This window comes from Maniola hyperantus, chromosome 16 (genome assembly GCF_902806685.2).
Source record: "Maniola hyperantus chromosome 16, iAphHyp1.2, whole genome shotgun sequence".
In the NCBI taxonomy this organism is placed as follows: Eukaryota; Metazoa; Arthropoda; class Insecta; order Lepidoptera; family Nymphalidae; genus Maniola; species Maniola hyperantus.
In genome coordinates this window covers 5,189,169-5,210,344 of record NC_048551.1, presented here as the reverse complement: position 1 = coordinate 5,210,344, position 21,176 = coordinate 5,189,169, and the positions used below count along the sequence as shown (strand labels likewise).

At 36.6% G+C, this 21,176-nt stretch overlaps 3 protein-coding genes across 7 annotated transcripts; 2 read left to right on the top strand and 1 right to left on the bottom strand.

The window, feature by feature from the left end:
- Positions 1-5,236: 5,236 nt before the first annotated feature.
- On the top strand, positions 5,237-15,459 carry LOC117989767 (uncharacterized). The gene is made up of 8 exons (XM_069503971.1): positions 5,237-5,394; positions 5,797-5,970; positions 6,953-7,067; positions 8,050-8,135; positions 12,756-12,923; positions 14,012-14,129; positions 14,569-14,654; positions 15,401-15,459. The coding sequence occupies exons 1-8, from the start codon at positions 5,323-5,325 to the stop codon at positions 15,416-15,418; spliced, it is 837 nt and encodes a 278-aa protein (XP_069360072.1). The 5' UTR covers positions 5,237-5,322; the 3' UTR covers positions 15,419-15,459.
- LOC138403441 (general odorant-binding protein 19d-like) lies at positions 8,667-21,175 on the bottom strand. Of its 5 annotated transcripts, none has more exons than XM_069503966.1 (6): positions 21,084-21,167; positions 13,685-13,798; positions 9,950-10,126; positions 9,686-9,800; positions 9,375-9,460; positions 8,669-8,840 (listed from the first exon to the last, which is right to left on the bottom strand). In XM_069503966.1, the coding sequence occupies exons 3-6, from the start codon at positions 10,121-10,123 to the stop codon at positions 8,823-8,825; spliced, it is 393 nt and encodes a 130-aa protein (XP_069360067.1). In that variant the 5' UTR covers positions 10,124-10,126; positions 13,685-13,798; positions 21,084-21,167; the 3' UTR covers positions 8,669-8,822. The 5 variants fall into 5 exon arrangements, with proteins under 5 accessions (XP_069360065.1, XP_069360067.1, XP_069360068.1 ...); XM_069503967.1 differs by lacking the exon at positions 21,084-21,167 and adding an exon at positions 14,462-14,529; XM_069503964.1 differs by lacking the exons at positions 13,685-13,798; positions 21,084-21,167 and adding an exon at positions 10,901-10,981 and having other exon boundaries at positions 8,667-8,840.
- Positions 16,631-19,380, top strand: LOC117989766 (uncharacterized). Its single transcript, XM_034977177.2, has 4 exons — positions 16,631-16,863; positions 17,586-17,703; positions 18,344-18,429; positions 19,290-19,380. The coding sequence occupies exons 1-4, from the start codon at positions 16,717-16,719 to the stop codon at positions 19,344-19,346; spliced, it is 408 nt and encodes a 135-aa protein (XP_034833068.2). The 5' UTR covers positions 16,631-16,716; the 3' UTR covers positions 19,347-19,380.
- Position 21,176: the final 1 nt, after the last annotated feature.

Below are 21,176 nucleotides of genomic sequence, written 5' to 3'. Positions count from 1 at the left end.
TCGGCAACACGTATGGATCAATCAGAGCCATCTGGAGTAATTATTTTGCATAACATTGCTGAAAATTTTGCCTCGGATTGAGGAATTTCAATTACCCGTGTTAGCGGAGCTTTAGGCTAGGTGTATCATCACTTAACATCAGGTGAGAATGCAGTCGAGCGCAAATCTGTATACGTATATACGTGGTTTCTACATCGATGGCTACGGTATATTATACGTATATGTAATTACTTACATCCGCTTGAGATTGCATGCCTAGATTCTATATGGAGTAGGTGGTTATCACAAATTAAAAATCGCTTAATGCCTAGTTCTATTGTCGTATCTAAATGCCCGTTGGTGGTACCTTGCAGCTACTATAATATTTAGGTATACCTACAACTACCTAGCGATTTTATCAGCAGAATTCTGAATCTTGTAATATTGTACGCTGTAATACTGGATATGCGGATATTGTATCCGCACGCAAAATTATACGAGCAAACGGCTTCATACAACTTCAATGTCGCAGAATTTTGCGGAAAAAAATGCGCGATGAAATTTAATAGTCGCGCAGCTTACCCTAAGTATTAAATAGGTAATAGAAAGATAGGTAGGTACTTTCATGTAGATGACGGGACAGCAGAATTAATTTTAGCGACTTCTCAGACGCAGTGGTGAGCGCTGTCGCCTTTAATACGCGGTATAAATTGTATATCAAATCTTTGAAAACAGCTACCGCCGAGTTTCTTGCTGGTTCTTCTCGCTAGGAAAGGCTTTCCGAACCAGTGGTAGATGACATTGGCAATTTAAAAGTAGGTACTTTTAAAAGCTGAATTGAATAAAAAATATTTCTATTCTATTCAATTTTATTATCACTACCCCTATTATAAATGTGAAAGTGTGTTTGTTTGTTGGTTTGTCCTTCAATCACGTCGCAACGGAGCAACGGATTGACGTGATTTTTTGCATGGGTATAGTTTAAGACCTGGAAAGGGACATAGGCTACTTTTTATCCCCGAAAATCAAAAAGTTCCCACGGGGTTTTTAAAAACCTAAATCCACGCGTACGAAGTCGCGGGCATCAGCGAGTCTAAATATATAAAAGGAAAAGGTGACTAACAGATAGATCTATCAACGCACAGCTGAAACTACTGGACGGATCGGGCTAGGCATCTGCTAAAAAAGCATTTTTGAAAATTCAACCCCTAAGGCGGTGAAATATGGGTTTGTAATTTCAAAGTCCACGCGTACGAAGTGGCGAGCATCACGGGTTTCGGGAGATCTAGGTACAAGTTAAGCACTTGTACCTAGATCTCTCTTTCTTTGTGTATTGTCGTAGTCGTCAGCAACCGATGGACGTCCACTGCTGCACATAAGTCTCTTGTACGTATTTACATATTTCCAAACGCCACGATCTTGCGCCACTTGAAACGTGGTCTAATTCCAGTTCCATTCTATATTCCAGCACCTTGGAACCCCAACGTCTATCGGTTCTTCGATCTATGTGGCTCGCCCATTGTCACATCATTGCCTCTTATTGTAGGCACATTGTAGTTAACATGCATAGAACCTCGCAATAAAATAGCATACTCATGTTTCCTGTAGTTTATAATTGTTTACCATTTGAATCTCTAGGTTGAAAAATAAAAAAATGTAGGCATATTTAGTTTGAAGTTGAAACTGTGTAGGTACCTACATACGTATATAAAAATGTATGGGTTGGTACTTCCACGCGAATATAGCGTTTTCCGCATTTAAGTATTATTAAGACTAATACTGTAATTTATGTCCTAGTCAATACTTCCTTCTTCCTACCTTAATACCTACCCAGTACCAAGGCTTCAAATCCTGTGCATGCTTCTGCTCGCGTGCCACCTATGCTACGTTGATGAACGATGGACCAACATCATCTGGACTGCAATCATCTGGTGGTAAGTGATGATGCAGTTTAAGATGGAAGCGGGCTAACCTGGAACGGGTATGGCAGCTTTTAAACGAAACCCTAAAAATTAACGTTTGTCTGTTTGTATTATGTTCATGTATCGTTCAACCGAGTTTATCCGTTTGAGTTAAAAGGAGAATGACCAACCAAACGGAGTTTGGGCCCCTCACAGATATTTGTGTGTTTCGCTACAATTTGATTTATAAGCCTAGACAGCTCAACAGTTAGAGGAACGGACTGCAAACCTAAAGGTCGCCGGTTGAAATCACACCCATTGCACTATTGTCGTACCTACTGGTAGCACAAGCTTTACGCTTAATTGGAGGGGAGAGGGGAATATTAGTCAGCTATTAACTTGCCTAATATTCTTTTGAAAAAATACCAATATTTGAAAAGGTAGGTACTACCTACTTTAAATACGTGTCTGTTGTGTTTGCGCTAGTAGCGCCATTTAGATTATTGAATGCTCCAAGACGATAACTAGGTACGTGTCATGTGCCCGAACTACGGTAGTCTCACGTAAAAACAATTGAATGAAATACTTTTTAAGATAACAAAAAATAACAGGAATAGGCAGGACTTTGTTTTTTATTCTAAACTAGCTTATGCTCGCGACTTCGTCCGCATGGACTACACAAATTTCAAACCCCTATATATAAGGGGGTGACCCCTTATGGGTTGAATGTTGAAAAGTCCTTTCTTAGCGGACGCCTACGTCATAATAGCATCTGCATGCCAAATTTCAGCCCGATCCGTCTAGTAGTTTAAAGTGTGCGTTGATAGATCAGTCAGTCAGTCACCTTTTCCTTTTATATATTTAGACTAGATGATGCCGTGGATTTGGATTTTTAAAAATCCCGTGGGGACTCTTTGAGTTTCCGGTCCAAAAAGTACCCTATGCTGTTCCCCCGGGATGTAAGCTAACTCTGTACCAAATTTCATAAAAATCGGTTAAACTGATGGGCCGTGAAAAGCTAGCAGACAGACATTCTTTCGCATTTATAATAATATTATATTAGTATGGATGTAATTACAAAAACTTAAATTATGAAGTATACTTTAGTGGGGACACAACCCCGGCCTATGTCTGCCCAATCTCCTTTTGTACAGTTGTAGTTAGCACTTGTATGACAGCTTCTGGCATAGAACCATCAAAGTAGGTAGATAGCTGAGTTAGGTAAGGAAGTTCGAACAGGACGCGGACGAAGTCGCGGACAACAGCTAGTAATAAATATTTATAATTTTTTGATAATTTTAATCAGGTAAATACCTACATCGGGAATTCAGGAATCATGCAAATAAAAATGTAAAAGAAATCACCACGTTTTTAATTTCGCTTATCACAGGGGTCAATGTAAAGGGATAAAGGCCTGGACAGATCCGGATCAGTCATCATCATCATCAACCAACAGACGTCCACTGCTGGACATAGGTCTCTTGTAGGGACTTCCACACGCCACGGTCTTGCGCCTCCTGGATCCAGCGGCTCCCTGCGACTCGTCTGATGTCGTCCGTCCACCTAATGGGGGTCTTCCAACGCTGCGTCTTCCAGTGCGAGGTCGCCATTCCAGCACCTTGGGACCCCAACGTCTATCGGTTGTACGAACTATGTGCCCTGCCCATTGCCACTTCAGCTTCGCAACCCGTTGAGCTATGTCGGTTACTCTAGTTCTCCTACGGAATTCCTGAATACAGTACGCGGCCGAAAGTGATGCACATCGACCTTTAGAAGGAGATAGCAGATTTGTAGAGCGCTATGTCCCTGTCATTGAGACCGACAAAACGTCTTATAGGTATGAGTGACAGAGACAACGCTCTACAATGCCGAAATGTCATTCGAAAGGCCGATGTACATTACTTTCGGCCGCGTACTGTACATCGACCTTTAAAATGAGATTTCTACTTTGTGGAGCGTTGTCTCTGTCACTCATACCTATGTGACGTTTTGTCCGTCTCAACGACAGAGACAACGCTCTTCGAAACTGCTATCTCTTTCTAAAGGTCGATATACAATTTTTCTGCCGCGTACTGTAGGTACGACTTGTAATTTAGGTTTTTTTTTAAACTTCAGATACATGTTAGCGCTTGACCCAATTGCCATCTTATAGTAAGTTATGATGCAGTCTAAGATGGAAGCGTGCTAATCTGGAAGGGGTGTGGACATGGCGGTTTTTACTAAACCCATACCCCTTTGGTTTCTACACGGCATCGTACCGGAATGTTAAATCGCTTGGCGGCACGTCTTTGCCTGAGGACATTTAAAAATAATAAAATTTCTAAAATTACAAATTCTCTAAATTTAGTTAGATACAAACAAAAAAACCGGCCAATCTATCTACAGGTAAGCTGTCGATAAGCTACTTAGCAACGTTATTAATTTTATCAAAAACTAGCTTATTCCCGCTACTTCATCCGTGTGGACTACACAAGTTTCAAACCCCTATTTTACACCTATTAGCGGATGATTAGCGTCATCTATCTGCATGACTTTCAGCCCGATCCGTCCAGTAGTTTGAGATGTGCGTTGATAGATCAGTCAGTCAGTCAGCTTGTCCTTTTATGTACCTAATATAGATAGATTAAAACTTCTTATTTTTAAATTAAGAAAAATTAAGAAAGTTAAGACGTAGGTAACTTATCAACAGAATACAGGTAAAATTAAAACCAATTCAATGTGGTCCAGGCCGATGGAACTCCAGGTCACTGACTTACTTGTTAGTGAATAAATTTTTAGGGATATAAGTATATAGTACCTATACTTATGTGTAATGGGATATACCTACTTTGGTAGTTTAACAAACATGATAACGAACGATTGCATTTGCATTGCAATATTTAATGATATTCGTTAAATTGAGTAAAATTTTAAACAAGGAAACAGCAGCTCTGCGGATTAGGAGAGATTTTTTTTTAAATGAATTAACAACCATTAGTCAGTATTACTTAAATAAATCATCTTTCGTATTTATTTCGATTTTCGACGCTTTTCATGACAAATTAACAAAGTAAGCTTTCAGATTTAATCTATGATTTGAGCAAATGCTATAAATAAACGCTCAGTTTTGCTACAAAACTAACTTTTGCTAAAGGTTTGGGTCCTAACGCCCCATTTCCCACCTAAAACAATTAATTAACAAAATCCTCTTCTAATCACCTAATGCCCCGTGAAGATGTTGACGGTTTAAGGTAAAACAAGACACAAAAAACTAAATTACCCGCTTTTTATGTAAGGACTAATCGCACGGATTTTTAAGATAATCATCTTTGAAATAAGATAGCTTCGCCATGCGTTTTAGTATATAAAAGATGTGAGGGAAGGATAAGTAAACACAAGGCAAGGAAGCTGTGAAGGCGTGGGTTGTGTTATACATTTAAAAAAGATTATATTAAGTATAAAAATGACGTCATCTATGAACTTTGTGCTTATGGTTTTTGGACTGGTGGCTGTGAGTTTGAGAAGTGTTCATGGTGTAAGTGCATTTCATTAATTTGAGGAGTAGGTTCTTAACTATTTATTTATACAGGATTTTGTTTGAAAGTGCCCAAGGGAGGCGAAAACTTAAGAAACTCTGATTATGTGCCTACCTACCTAAAGTCCACGACAGGTCCAGATGGCAATCGGAGTATGAGGCAAGGGGTCGCCCCACACCCCCGCACGTCACCCGAACTCTCCCGCTCCTCGATTGTCATTTCGACCTGTCGCGTACTAAGTATACATTTGGTGTTTCATCTAGTCCACGGAGTACAAAATGCAAAGATTATGTGTAGTTCAAATTCTTCTATGTGTACCTAATAGTTTATCACTGACTGCTTCTAAAATAACGCCCTGTATAGCTGATAATAAAGGGAATCAATTTGATAAAAATTTTCAGGTATTGACAGATGAAGATAGGACCAAAATTCATGCCGCTATAATACCTTTTATAGCAGAATGCACCAAGGAGTATGGTGTGACTGAAGACGTAATCAAGGAAGCGAAGGAAACAGGTCGTCTGGGCAGTATTGACCCTTGTCTAATGGCTTGTGTGTTCCAAAAGACTAAATTGGTAAGTTCAGAATGCAAATTCACCACTCTACCTCCGAGCCGGTTCTGAAATCTGTATTCTACTGGCAAGGAACCGACAAGAAACTCAGCAGTAGGTTTTTTCAAATTATTAAAGTTATAATACTATGAACAATATACTGGAAGGCAACTTAAAGCTCAGCCGATTGCTTTCACGCAACTTTGTCTAAGGAATTTATCATTAATAGTTATTTGTTATGCAAGGCTGCAAAATTGTTATTTTGTCGCGAGAGTTTGTATTGAATCCTGAGCGTAGCGAGAAATTCAAAGGCTCGAGCGCAAATAAATTTGCAGCCGTGCGAAACATACAACTTTTCATCTCACTACAGCGAGGAAAACGCTAGACGCTTGATAAAAGAGGCGCCAGTACCGTGGAGGTTTCAATAAAAAGTCTATATTAATAGGGCTGACAACCAAAAGTCTAATTCAAAAAGATTCTATATACGAATAAAGCTTTTTTCGGGTGCGTTTAGAATTCAAATTTAAAATTCTTAAAATAAAAAAAAACATTTTCATAATCCAACGAACTTCATTACATTGTTACTCAATAAAGCTGAAACGGAGTAGGTAGGTGTTACGTTTAATATGCGTTTAATTTAATTTAATAAAAATAAATGTTCCTACTTGTCACTTAATACTTAGTAAATAATAATAAATAGTACCTAAAGACAGTAAGGACGAACCGCGTTTCTGAACGTTACATTATCACCTTAGATTCGTGCACGTGGTATTTTTAATAGAAAGAAAAAGAGAAAAAGTAAGTAGGTACGCAACCATAGACCACAGTTTGTCACGTTCGAATTTCAACTCGTACTTTGCACGCTAGCGAGCAAAATTACCACTTTCCACTCAGATTTCAAAGGGCAAAAGGATTGTTTCCGAGCGAGTGAGATAAAAATAATGTTTTTCGTACTTATTAATTGTAGAAGAAAGAATGAAATTTAGATATCAATTGTGTTTTTCAGATTGACGAGGAAGGTTTGTTTGATGGTGATAAAGCTGCAGAGCTTGTACAAAAGTATATATCTAGCGAAGAAGACCAAAAGAAAATGGTCGAAATCATCGAAAAATGCAAATCAGGTATACTTTTACTATTTTGATTTAGGTATATGTAGTACATTTATTTCTTCTTCTTGTCTTTTCCATCATACTAATGTCTAAAATAATATTATTATGTGGTAGGTTCCGGGTTTTGTTCCTGGCAAGGTGAATGTAGGAATTTAAAGTTTTAACTTTTGACATTGACCTACTTTTAACATTAGTCCACACTGGCTATTATATGAGACTTCAACCGTACTAGTCTAAAATAGTATTTTAGTGCGCTGTGGCCTTATTATATAGTAGACCCCAGGTATTGTTTCTGACAAGATCAATGTAGGAATCTATAATTTCTACATTGGCTGATCATTCTACACAAACCGCGGTTAGGGCATCGTTCTTTCTACGTTAGCACGTTTCCATCTTAGACTGAATCATCACTACCATCAGGTGAAATCATAGTCAAGCGTTAACTTGTCGTCGAAAATAAATTGTTGTACTTATAAGTCCATGTACTGACTTTTTAAAAATAAAAATGGCGAGCATATGAGCAGGCGGGTCACCTTAAGTCATTACCGCCGTCCATGAACATTTGCTTGAGAGAGCTATGCTTGGAGTTTCTCTACGTGATCAAATCAGAAATGAGTAGAAGTAGTAGAGTAACCGACATAGCTCAACGGGTTGCGAAGCTGAAGTGAGGATGGGCAGGGCACATAGTTCGTAAAACCAATAGACGTTGGGGTCCCAAGGTACTAAAATGGCGACCTTGCACAGGAAGACGCAGTGTTGGAAGATCCCCCACTAGGTGGACGGACGACATCAGACGAGTTGCAGGGAGCCGCTGGATTCAGGCGGCGGCGCAAGACCGTGGCGTGTGGAAGTCCCTACAAGAGACTAATGTCCAGCAGTGGACGAATGATGATGATGATGATGAACATTTGCAGTACTAGAGGAACCACCAATGCGTTGCCGGCCTTAACCATTTAACATACCTACTAGCCTTCATTATAAAAATCTTTTTCAGTAAATGATGAAGACGTCAGTGATGGAGAGAAGGGCTGTGAAAGGGCGAAACTTATTTATGAGTGCTCCATCCCATTTAAATCAGAGGTACATAATATGACGTATTTTTTAAATAGAATAGAAGTTTTAAATGCATAATTTAGATTAAAGCCAGAACCTGACAGACAGACTGACAGACTACCTGGCGCAAACCTACTAAAGCTTATAGGTAAACTCTACACTAAAGTAAATTTTGCAGGAAAAATTGTGACATATTTGCAAGTATTTGTAAAGCATTTTTAACAACGATCGTTAGTAATATCGGTATCGGTATCGGTGCTTCCGATATTATCGACAGTATCTTAGTTATACTAGTTGCTTTTTGTTAGAACTACACTAAGTAGTTCGTATTGTTATAACTTTGTTTTCATCATCTACATCGTCTTAAGTTTCACTACCTACTATTTGTTTTTACAGTATAGCTAATGAACCCAATTTTTTTATTTCAGTTCATCAAATCCCGCCGCTAATACGCTACATGTCACATGAAGTACCTGTCCTGAAAATACCTACCTTGGTTTCTATTGTTCCTTGATATCCTTATTATTAAAATAAAGCAAATTTTACATTCAAACATGTTTTTATTTTACATAGACTAATAAAAAATAATAGCATTCCACAATTCATTAGCCAAAGTTGTCATTTATGGCAATAAAATAGTCCGTAGCTGGAGTCACAGAAGTTATTGGGTAGGAATTCTTTTTGCTTTTGAAAACTTGCCATTTGTTAATATGCTTAGAGATCAATTCCAAACTGAAAAATAATTATAGTCATTAGTTAAACTTTACAATTTGCCACTCGCAAAACTATTTTGGCAATAAATACTGAAACTTGTTGAACTAGACGCTTTTTAGGATTCCGTACCTCAAAAGGAAAAAAGAAATCCTAATAGGATCACTTCGTTGTCTGTCTGTCTGTCTGTCGTGTCTGTCAAGAAACCTACAGGGTACTCCCCGTTGACCTAGAATCATGAAATTTGGCAGGTAGGTAGGTCTTATAGCAGACATAAGGAGAAAAATCTGAAAACCATGAATTTGTTTCAATTTGTTTGTTTTTTGGTTACATCACAAAAAAAATGTGTTCATGAACAAATAATTGATATTTTCAACGTTTAAAGTAAGATTACAATACCAAGTGGATACTCTAAAACAGATTTTTATTTATTTTAATGCATAATAGTTTTTGATTTATCGTGCAAAATGTCGAAAAAATACGACTGTAGTACCAATGGCGCCCTCGGCGTGCGAGTCTGACTCGCACTTGGCCGGTTTTTATATCAAGTTTTACCTGCGATGCATTTTCTATCATGCACTTGTAAGCTTTCATAGCTCGTTCACAACCCTTTTCACCATCGCCCACAGCTTCAGAGTTTACTGAAAAAGAAATTCAGAATCTGATGAATAATATGTACGAACAAACTAGAATGAGAATCATAATGAATATAATATTTGAAACGTTTATTTAACGAAAAGTGCCTAAAAAATTACAACGAAAGCAACGAATCTATGTAACATATTATTTGTATTATGTATTCTATGAATGTATTTAATTAAGTAACAGACACTTGCGAATGTAAAAAAATCTTGGTAAGTAGTTACCGGGTGAACAAGAATGAAGGTAATCGTGAATAATGTTTAGTTCTTCACCATCGTTAAATATTTTCTTTGCAAGTTCAAGAGCGGTTTCCTTTTGAAGCATACCAGCATCATCTAACTGGAAAAAAATATTATTGCTTATTTATGTTTACAGTATAGATTACTTATGTACTTTGGCAATCGCCAAAATTCTAAGTCACAGAATATTGCTAAAATGATCTTAAAACTAAATGAATCAAAAATATATGTTGCTATCTCTCTACTTACAACTCCAACTTTCTTCATGACGCAGGCCAAAAAGCAAGGTGCTTTATCTCCAGTAGGCAGACGTTTAGCTCTTAGATCACTTATATCGCTTTCCGAAATTTCATAGTCCTCCATACATTCCATGCCCAATTCTTCAAAATGTTTGTGAATCATTGTTTTTTGTTCGGGAGTCATAGCCTGAAATTTTTAAAAGACATATTATTTAATGTATATAACGGGTAATTACCACGATTAAATTTTATTTTATTTGTCGATATTTTAACCCAATTGCACGGGTCGTGGTCACGAAGGGACTGCGGTGCTGCGAGAGATGAAGTCTGAGCTGCCAAGGGCAGTAGCGAACTACCCACTTACTTGTTCTTTTCGCTGGAACTTCACGAGCTGTCATATTATTTGAAATAATATTATTATTTGTTATCCTTGGATTATCGAGTAAAGAAGCGTCCACTTTTCTTAGGAGCTAAAAGGTGATTAAATCACACTTGGTACAACATGCGGCCATTAGGCGTAAAAGGCCTTAGCAACGTTAGGCACGCTGTGAAAATGCATAAGTAGATGTTCACGCAAAAAAGACGTTTGGGGTCCTAAGGTGCTAGAATGGCGACCTCTCATTGGAAAGCGTAGCATTGGAAGAGACTAGGTGAACAGACGACATCAAACGAGTCGGAGGGACCCTCTCATTTCAGGCGGCGCAAGACCGTGGCGTGTGAAGTCCCTACAAAGGACTATATACAGCAGTAGACGTCTATCGGTTGATAATGATGATTATGATAAGATGTTCACATAGCACTGACTTCTATTGATGCCTTCAAGTCGCCAGTTCCATTTTCAGTATTGAAAAACGCTCAAAATTACGTCTTCCCTTATACTTAATATACAAATCACCTTAAGTAGTATGTTACCGCACTATTGGTTTTAGAAAATGATAGAGAATTATATGGCAAAACTCACGAATATTTCGATGAGAAACAAGTTTATACAGAATGCACCAGCCAAAATAACGAAACAAGACATTATGAATGAGCTCCTCAATTCAATTTCTGTTAATTTTGAATTAGCTGCCAATTTATATACTCGTATATGACAAAGTATGATGGTATGTAATAACCATTCTGTATCGTAATAAGTAGTTAGGTAGGCACAATTGAATTTTGGTAACGAGTGATGACAAGCAATAATTTTACTATGATTTAGTAAAATTATTGCTTGCGAACTTATCTAATTATTATCTTTGTGATCACTATTTGTATAGAAGTATTAGATTAAATTCTTTTATAATTTCACGTGTTGAAAATGAATAAATCTGTTTGAATATAATTTGTGTCACTCTTCACCGTTAGAGCTATCATTCGGAAACATGGATGCCTAAGAGAGTTCTCCATAATGTTCGCAAAAGTGTGAAGTCTACCGACCCGCACTTAGCCTGCGTGGTAGATAATTGGTCGAACCCTTCTCATTCTGAGAGGAGACCCGTTCTCACTAATAAGCCTGCGATGGGTTGATGATGACGAAGAACAGCGTGAAAAAAACGTATTTTTGGCTATTAATTGGTATGATTGAATATTATGAAATATTATTATTTGGAACCATTCAGTTATTTCAATGGAAGTACATAGTTACCAAATTTCTATTTAGCGCAACATTAAATTAGGGTGCCAATTTTATATTTTGTTAACATTTTGATGACGAAAACTGTTGCAACAAAAGTGTTATTTTTATTCATACAAATATTTTATAGAATACTAAGTAGGTACCTACCTGCTTGATTTCTCTAGCATTTATGAACGTGTACATAAGGTTTAAAATTCTATGAAAATCCTTTGTTAACTATCTCTATTATACATTATAAATTATAGCATGTGTGTTCACAGCAATCAGTTTTCATATATAAATTATTATTGAGCTCAATTTACACATTTTCACTATAGACTTCATTCAGAGGGTTGAGTTTGACCATATTTATATTTTTCAAAATGTTTATCGGAAAAATATTTTTGTTTAGTTTCGTTCTTTTAAATTTGCGTGTACATGTGAGTAAATTGACTTACTTTTGAGTTGGTGTATAAGATATAAGTTTGTTCATTTTCAAAAGATTATCTTGATTTTCTTTGGATAGAGATAATAATTTATTTGGTATTGTCACCATAACAGTATTTTTTAATGACAAACATTATGCCGGAAAGCAATGATGGGATTTAGGTTGGAGCTTTTGCAACAGTCTACACTAAATCCACAGTAGACACAAAATTATAACGGAATATGAGATATATAGGGCCGTAGGAATACGGAATACCATACCCATGTCTAAGTTTGTAAAAAATTTATTATGGCAGAGGGGAAAATTGTCAAATGTGCATTTTCAATTTCAACTGACCCTAAATTGAAATTTAATAAAGTGTCTCCAAAATAGTAGGTAATAATACTGATTTATAAAAAGTTGTAATTTGATACTGGGAACGTACTTTAAAATAGAATAGAATAGAATATAATATGTTTTATTCAAGTAAACTTTTTACAAGTGCTTTTGAATAGTCGGGTAGTTTTAATTTACCACTGGTTCGGAATGCCGTTCCTACCGAGAAGTAAGAAACCAGCAAGAAACTCGGCGGTTGCTCTTATAGTTTAATAGTAACTAAGGAGAGAAAACTGAACTGTAGTAGGAAAACCTTAAAAGAAAAGAACTCATGCATCGACCAAAATACAAGGTTGCTGGTAAAACCATAATTACCAGTGACCAGTAACCCTATATAATAAACAAGTCTCAATTCATTAAATACCCTTACTAATAATGAATTATAAATATTAGGCAGAAAACTCAGATGATTTGGCGCAAAACTTCGTAGCTAAGCTCATGGATTGTACGAAAGACTTCCCGATGACTGGTGATGACACGGAGGAATTGAAAAATAAACGATTGCCAGATACTGAGAACATGAGGTGCTTGTTTGCTTGCGCCTACAAAGGTTCTGGAATGGTAAGTAGTTCAGATCATTGCAAATTACTGTACTAAAAGACAATAAAAAAAACCGGTTAAGTCCGAGTCAGGCTCGCGCAACGAGGTTTCCATACTACAGTCGTATTTTATCGACATTTTGCACGATAATTCAAAAACTACAACTATATAATAACTAACTAACTACATACATCTGTTTTAGAATGCACAGGTGAAGCTCTTTCATATGATACCCCACTTGATATAGTTATCTTTTTTCGAAAATTGAAAATACTAATTATTAGTTCATGACAACAATTAATTTTTTTTGTGTGATCTAACCCGTGGGAACAAAAGAAAACAAAACACAAGTAGAATGTAACCTTTTTAATTTACATTAAAATTCCTAGCTCCATTTTCGTTGTAGTTTAGATAATGAATACTCATGTAATGGTAACGTAAAATTGCTCATAAATAGAGGAAGCTACTGTTCTAAGCTTATCCATTGACATATCAGATGTACCTTCAGCAAGGTCGAAGTAAATGGCTGCAATTACACGGTCCGACTGTGACAATGTCATTGGAGTGCCAATTTTATGTAGTTCCCGGAAATGGTTTTTGGGTTCCTCTTTGGTTTTTTTATTACATTTTTTATGAGTTCGTCCATTTTGCTTTTAGGCTTTTAATACTTTTCCTTGTTTTTTGGTAACTCGTTTTACGTAAATTCATTTTTGTGTTCCTTGAGTATGGAGTTGATCTAGTAAATGTGGAACTTAGTTAGATGATCATAATTTTGCTTTTACCTTTCCTTTGAATGGAAAGCACGTTCAGTTGCCACATAGTAAGCTATAGCGTTGCTCTCCGTCAGATGGATCTTGCCGTCTGCAGTTTCGTAAGCCGGCACTTTTCTCTGTAATCTGATAAAAAAATATTGTTGAAAAATATATTTGGAAACCTGGCTATTATGTTGAGGTTAATAAAAACAAAATCCAATATATTTGTTCGTACATAATAAGTAAATAGTTTTACACACGTAGTACATGAATTTTAAAACTTAGGTATTCCCGATCTCAATAAACTCATATACGTTCGACGATTTTTCCAATTGAACAATGTTTTAACTCTCATAGATGGATGATCAAGGGAAACTTGCAGTCGAAGGTATTAACGATCAAGCACAGATATATTTCGCTGATGATGCTGATAAGCTGGCCAGGGCGAAAGATTTTACCGAAGCATGCAAGAGTGGTAAGTTAACAAACGTAATGCCACATAATGAAACATCGCTAAATAAGGTAGGATCTTTCGAACTCACAATAGTGTACCCGTTTACATACAATATCCGGATGTGATTGATAATAATAACATAGTCGATTAAAATCGGGAAAAATATTGTTTTGACCACAGGTAAAAGAAGCTGGTGACTGCAGGTGCGCAATCCAAAACATCGTATACATTCGTATCTAACTTTTCATGCTATACTTTTTATTAGAAAACAAAAGTACCTACTGAAGAGGAAGAATATGTTTAACCTGCACTAAACTAATGAACATTTTTTTCTCAAAAACCTGAAATAATACCTTGGTTTACTCTTATATATCTTCCTTGGTATAATTTTTTTACTGTTTTGATTCATCTTGTTAAGTTTTACAAACTTTGGTCTTGTATAGTCTTTATTCTGTTTCAGTGAACGATGTCAAGGTGTCGGATGGTAACAGAGGTTGCGACAGAGCTGCCCTCATCTTCGAATGTGGTGTCGAGAAAGCTTCACAGGTTTATTTATTTTTCTATTCTTAGCATTCCGTTGGTACTTGGTAGGTACTATACAAAACTAAGCATATGATGAGAATTTCCACATGGCGAGAAAACCCACAACCGATCCATTCCTCAATACAGAAAATGATAATGGATTTAGAAGATAGTATACTGCATCGGTTTTGGTCTAGTGGGGAGGCTACTGCCGTGGCTAGTAACCACCCTACCTGCATAGCCAAGCAATTTAGCGTTCCTGTACGATGCTGTGTAGAAACCGATATAGGGTACGGGTTTAATAAAACTGCCATACCTACCTCTACCAAGTTAGCCCGCTGCCACTTAGACATCACCACCATGCATCATCACTTACCAGCTACCACCAAGTGAGATTGCAGTCAAGGCCTAACTTGTCATCAAATAAAAACATGGTCTCACTGACGAAATGTGGTTGACAGTAGCAGAGATGGGGCTGATGCAGCAATGTATGTTATAGACGTCATTCATTTGCATTTCCCGTATTGGAAAATCTGCCTCTTGTAGCTCACCTGTTGTCGTTGATCACCTATAAGTACTTATCCCAAATTAGGGCCTTTCTAAATAAATAACAGAAGTAACTTATATTATTCCCCACGTGCTAAATTTATTTTACACTGAACCATTACACGTATAATTATTATTATAAGAGCACCTTGAACATTGAAGTACTTAAATATAAATATTTATTTAAGAAATATAAGTACCTACCCTATTCATTTATTTTTCAGTTTGGCTTCGGGGTATAAGAATTACCTTACAAAAGGATTACAGTTTTAGAGAAGACACACACCAAGCGAACAAAATTTTTCACGGTTTTGGAACCAAATAAATCAGCGCCACCTCTTAGATACTAATGAACGACCCCTTTGAAATCCAGACGTCACTTTAGCACCAATGCAAGCACCACTGAATTGGTGGCATTTTGTTTGTTCAGTAGCCCTGTCCATACGAAGTAATATATAAGTCAATGAGACTACAAAAATGTCATAATATATGATGAAATATGAGTACAGAACCAAAAAACGTAAATAGGCTTCAAATTTAAATGTACCTACTGGCTGTAATTGTGTAGGTATACTTAATATTTTTAATGTTGTGTATTATTTTTAAATTACGTTTTCGTATTCTATTGTTATTGTTGAATTAGTCTGATGCCTAAATAATGAATATTTCAATTATTAATAATCTAGAATAGTTTATCCACCGATTTTGATTTATACATAAATTATTGCTTTCAAATAAAATTACTGATGCTAAAATTAACGATGTTTTATTTGATGCGTTTTTTGATATTATCACGTCAAGTATAATTATTTAGATCTATATAAATCCGTTAGGAAATATATTTTGGAGATATACAAACGTATTGCCTGACGGACAACTGAGGGTACATAAATTAAAATGAAAATGTTTGGTGTATATTTTACTTTTTTAATATTTGGATATGCTTCGGTAAGTGAGCCTCTTTGCAATTAGCATAATAATTATTGATTTTTGTTTAGCATTGCGATAAGTCTGTTAAAGGTATGTTCATTCATACCAATATTGTAAATCCTAAAGTGTGTCTGAAATAGAATCTAAACTGTTATAGAATACTTTTTATCCCTAAAAGTAAAGGTTCACTATAAATAGCGCAATTCAAAAATGCATGAATCAACTTATAAATTTTGTCTTAAATTTTAACTGGCTCTTAGGCTGCATCATTGCACTCACCACAACATGGGTGATTCACTAATTATGAAAGCCATCAAACTCATTTGAGATCGGTTGGTTCTACATTGCTGTTTCAGTGAGCGATATAAAAGTAATTCGTAAAAAATTATTCGTAGCAAACCTTCAATGGATTAAAAATAAATGTTAGATGAGCTTGGTGACTTTCATTTAATAATAGCGAATCATCTCGCAGCAGTTGAGATTGCAGTCAAGACCCAAGGGCTAACTTGTATCGGAATTTAAAAAAGAGACTAATTTTTGATGAATGAATAAATTTTGAGTCAGATTTTTTTAAATAAAATAAATACAGGCACTGACGGACGAGGAGGTAATGCTGAAAATGGCAAAGTTTTTCGTGACTTGTGGTAAAGACAAGCCCGTGGACGTGACAGATTTAATGAAACTACAAAAACTGGAAGTGCCGACAAAGCCAGAGGTGAAATGTCTTCTCGCCTGTGCTTATAGAAAATTTGGAACTGTGAGTATATCTATCTTCTTCCTTTTCATCTCTCTTCTTCTATCAGCTGACCCGCCCCGGCTTAGCAATGCAGAATACGACGCAATATCATTCATAACGCCTGTACTATTTGTAATACAAGATAGATAGTCCATATCTGAGAAGAATATCTTATATAGGTACAATATCTGTCACCGGCTGTACTCACGGATTTAGTCGACGTTAGCCCGACTAGTTTCTAGTAGGTAGAATATCTTACCATATTATTGTATTCTCTTTATTACGGGAGACCCTGTCCAATGGTAGGTATCTAGGGGTAGTCATACGATCTGCTCCCAGAGTCCAGACCTACCGTATAGGAAAGACAATGAGATTTCGATTTAGGTTTAATTATCAGATGTTAATGATAATATCCGGAAGAGATGGCTTAACGTGCTCTCCAAAGCAGGGAGGAAACTAAAAGACCAAGTTTACTCTTACCTGTCACCCATCCAGTTACCGAGCTGAGACAACGTTGCTTAACTAGAGTGAACAACTGATATGTATATTATGTGCTCTATTCTCTCAAATTGTTATAGTTTTGGGTTTAACTATGTAGTTTGAGTTTAATTTAGTTTGTAACGATGGGACTGGCATATAGATCATCTGTAAAAGCCCCTTACAAAATATGCCAGATTAAAAAAAACTAGGCCACACGCCCCTGAATCCTGATTATTGTTTTATCATGTTCTATATTTTTGTAGTTGAAAGACGATGGTATGTTTGATCTCGAGGCAGGCTATAAGTTTGCCGAAGAAGTCAAAGAAGGAGATGAGAAGAGGTTAGAAAACGCAAAGAAACTGGTTGATATTTGTTATAAAGGTAAGCCTTTAACCTTTTACTCTGACGGTAGGATTTCCCTTTTGTTGCAATATTGCTACATTTTTTACGCAGGAAATTTTAGTTGGCGTTCAGAGCGAAATAATTTTTTGTTCTAGTTTTATCTCAAGAGTTAGGTTTAATGAATACTTATAAATTTTACAAAACAAATTATTTCTAGGTAGGTATGCATTTATTACAATACAAGTAAGTACCTACAACTAAGATCTTTGCAAAAATATGCACAATTTTTAGAACGCAAAACCTTGTAACCTTGTAACAATGGGAATTTATCTTGGGGCATAAGAATTTTCTTTTATAAGCTTTTATTTCAATTGCCACGTTAGGTATGGCCTTGCTCATGTTTCGCAATTCTATCTTTCTGTCAAAATATAAAAAGGTAAAACTTTATCAACTAGCTATTTTTTAAACTTTGATTCGGTTAAGACCCTAAACTCACCCCTAAAATCAGTTTCTGGCTACGGCCTTGTATGTGATCAATCAAACCTTGCAATTTTAGACTACTTAGTTCGTTCTTAGGGCACCTTCAAATTTGCTCCAAGTGCCGCACGGAAAATTTGAAACCACCATTAACTAAGTAAAAGATTGTTTTTAAAAAGTTTTTTCTGTAACCTATTTGTAGTAAACGACGAAGCAGTAAGCGACGGAGAGAAGGGATGCGAAAGAGCTACACTGATGTTCAAATGCCTCATTACTCATGCTCCCAAGGTATTATATCAATTCTATTGAGTAAATTAGTAGTTTAACTGAATTAAACAGTTCATCATCATCATGATCAACCCATCGCCAGCCCACTACTGACCACGGGACTCCTCTCAGAATGAAATAAAGTTAAGGCCATAGTCTGCTGCACTGGCCCAGTGCGGATTGGTAGACTTCACTCACCTTTGAGAACATTATGGAGAACTCTGAGGCATGTACGTTTCCTCACGATGCTTTCCTTCACGCACGTTACTCCGAAAAGTTAGAGACACGTGCCCGGGATGGCCCAGAAGGCCGAAACGTCTGGGCCACAAAGCTATCACCGCCTCAATTAGCCGTAATTAAACAAATGCTGCAACCAAATCCATACGTTTGAATAATGAACTTAACAACGCGCGGTCTCTGGAGATTACAAGCAAAGTTTTGCGTGACAAAACCCTCTTTTGCTTATAACTTGATGGCCAGTGTTCAGTTTTACAAAACATGCTATTAGTATCTTATATTTCATCAAAATCGGTTTAACGGTTGGGCCGTGAAAAGGTAACAGACAGGCAGGCATGCATACTTTTGCCTTTATTTTCATAATCAAAAACGCTATTTCGGACGGCAGAAATATCTGTAGAAATATAAAGGGAGTGTAATGTTTTCAGGGTTCATGTATGTATGTATTTATCTTTTTTGTTACACCATAACTTCCAATTGCCTGAACATATTTGGATGGTATCGTTAAAATCCTTACATAATTCTGGGTGGCTATAATTTTTTTGAAAAAAAATATCTATATGGCAAAGGTGTTTTTAATCATTTTTAATTATTAGTAGGTACCTACTAAGTTATTGTTTCTAATGCATGTTCTCTTTTTTTAGCTGGGTTTCAAGGTGCAACTGGATCCATCAAAACTAGGTGATGTTATGAAATCGTAAGCAAACTTGGTGAAATTATACTTTTAAAACCCCGTTTTAACTTAATCTCATGTTGTATTGTGTGTGAATAAAGCATAAAAATAATTAAAATTGAAATTGGATTTTAATTAATATTTCACCCAAAGATTTTATTTTTAAGCATTAGCGACGGAATTCAACGCATTGTATCAGACATGCGTTGCAATACCGACTCACGCATCACCTAGGTATTTATGAGATATACTTCCATTGAAGATATAACAGAAAAGTTCACGCAAGTGGCAACAACAACTGTACAAACTGTTTGCATCGTTCATCCAATACAATATTTGTTAATCGACGCATATCATGATTGGCGCATAGGTAACGAACAGACAGACAAGCACAAATTTTTATAGGCATAGGTTAGGATTCCATCTGTTTTAGTAGATGATTATCTCCTTATCCCTCCAACTGTTTAAAGTAAGCACTGAGTTCTCTTCTTTTGAGTGCTAGAAGTAAAAAAAACCAACTAATGTGGTTTGAAGTTGGTTTTTCGGATTTCAGTCCGCCCCATGACCCATGACGCACATGACCCATGAGGCATAACAGTTTATTAAAACTATGGTTCGATCCAAATATCGTCGATCTAGATTAAGTGTGTAGCATTTTTTTTATTCAGATACAAGTTAGCCCTGCTGACTAAGTTGACTGCAATCTCGCCTGGTGGTAAGTGATGATGCAGTCTAAGATGGAAGCGGGCTAACCTGAAAGGAGTATGGCAGTTTGTATTAAACATATGCCCCTTTGGTTTCTACATGACATCGTACCGGAACGCTTAATCGCTTGGCGGCACGGCTTTGCCGGTAGGGTGGTAACTACCCTAACTAACCACGGCCGAAGCCTCCCACCAGACCAGACCAGAAATTTAGAAATTATAAATTTCCAAACCCCTGCTAGGAATCGAACCCGGGACCTCCCACTAATAAGACCACAGTGCAAACCACTGCGGTCATCATTGGTGAAATGCGAGCATTCGCCAATTGAGATTATTGATTGATGGATAGGAAAATGCTAGTAGGTAAGTTTTAAAATTAGTAGATGACATCTGTTTATTAATTTGCAAGAGTAACTTATGTGCTTATTTATTACTTACCTGCGCCATCTACTAGCAACACCAATAACAACATAACGCTAATGTAGGTACCTGTATGAATGGATTGCCGTTGTGGTGGAAGTGGTTAGTGGTATGAGATGAGTTTCTAACAAGTCTTTTCGTAATGCTATAGATGGCAGTAGTGGTACATTTTTAAAGATGGAAAGATGAACTGCTAGTTCGACTTGAATCCAAGAAAATAAAATGGACCAAAAAAATTCAAACTGAATTCGGAAGCATTCGGAAGTCATTTGGTCTGAATCCGAGAATATGTAGTTTATTTGGTTCTACGGCAATTTTAGACTATGTCTTCGCTAAAGATCGATACCTAATATAAGGTTGTATTAATTCATAGTAACCATGATGATAGCTGGCCTGTAGTCGTGATGCTGCTCGACCATTCAAACTGTAGACCATTGAAGGCGATGAGAAGATTTTAGCAGTCAATTGAATCGAATATTTGAGGCAAAAAAGTAGCTACCATTACGACTAAATGTATCAGTATTTATATGGAAAGCCTAGCCTAATTTCTCAGCTAAGCTATCTATCTGTTTACATTATATAAAAATGTATGCGTAATTTTAAAGACGATCTTCATAATATTCTCTATACGCATTACGCACCACTATCACAAAGATTCACACACATTCACAGAACCAGGTTTTTCTACACCCCTGCGGCCTGCGCAAGAGCATACGCACACAGAGAAAGGCGTT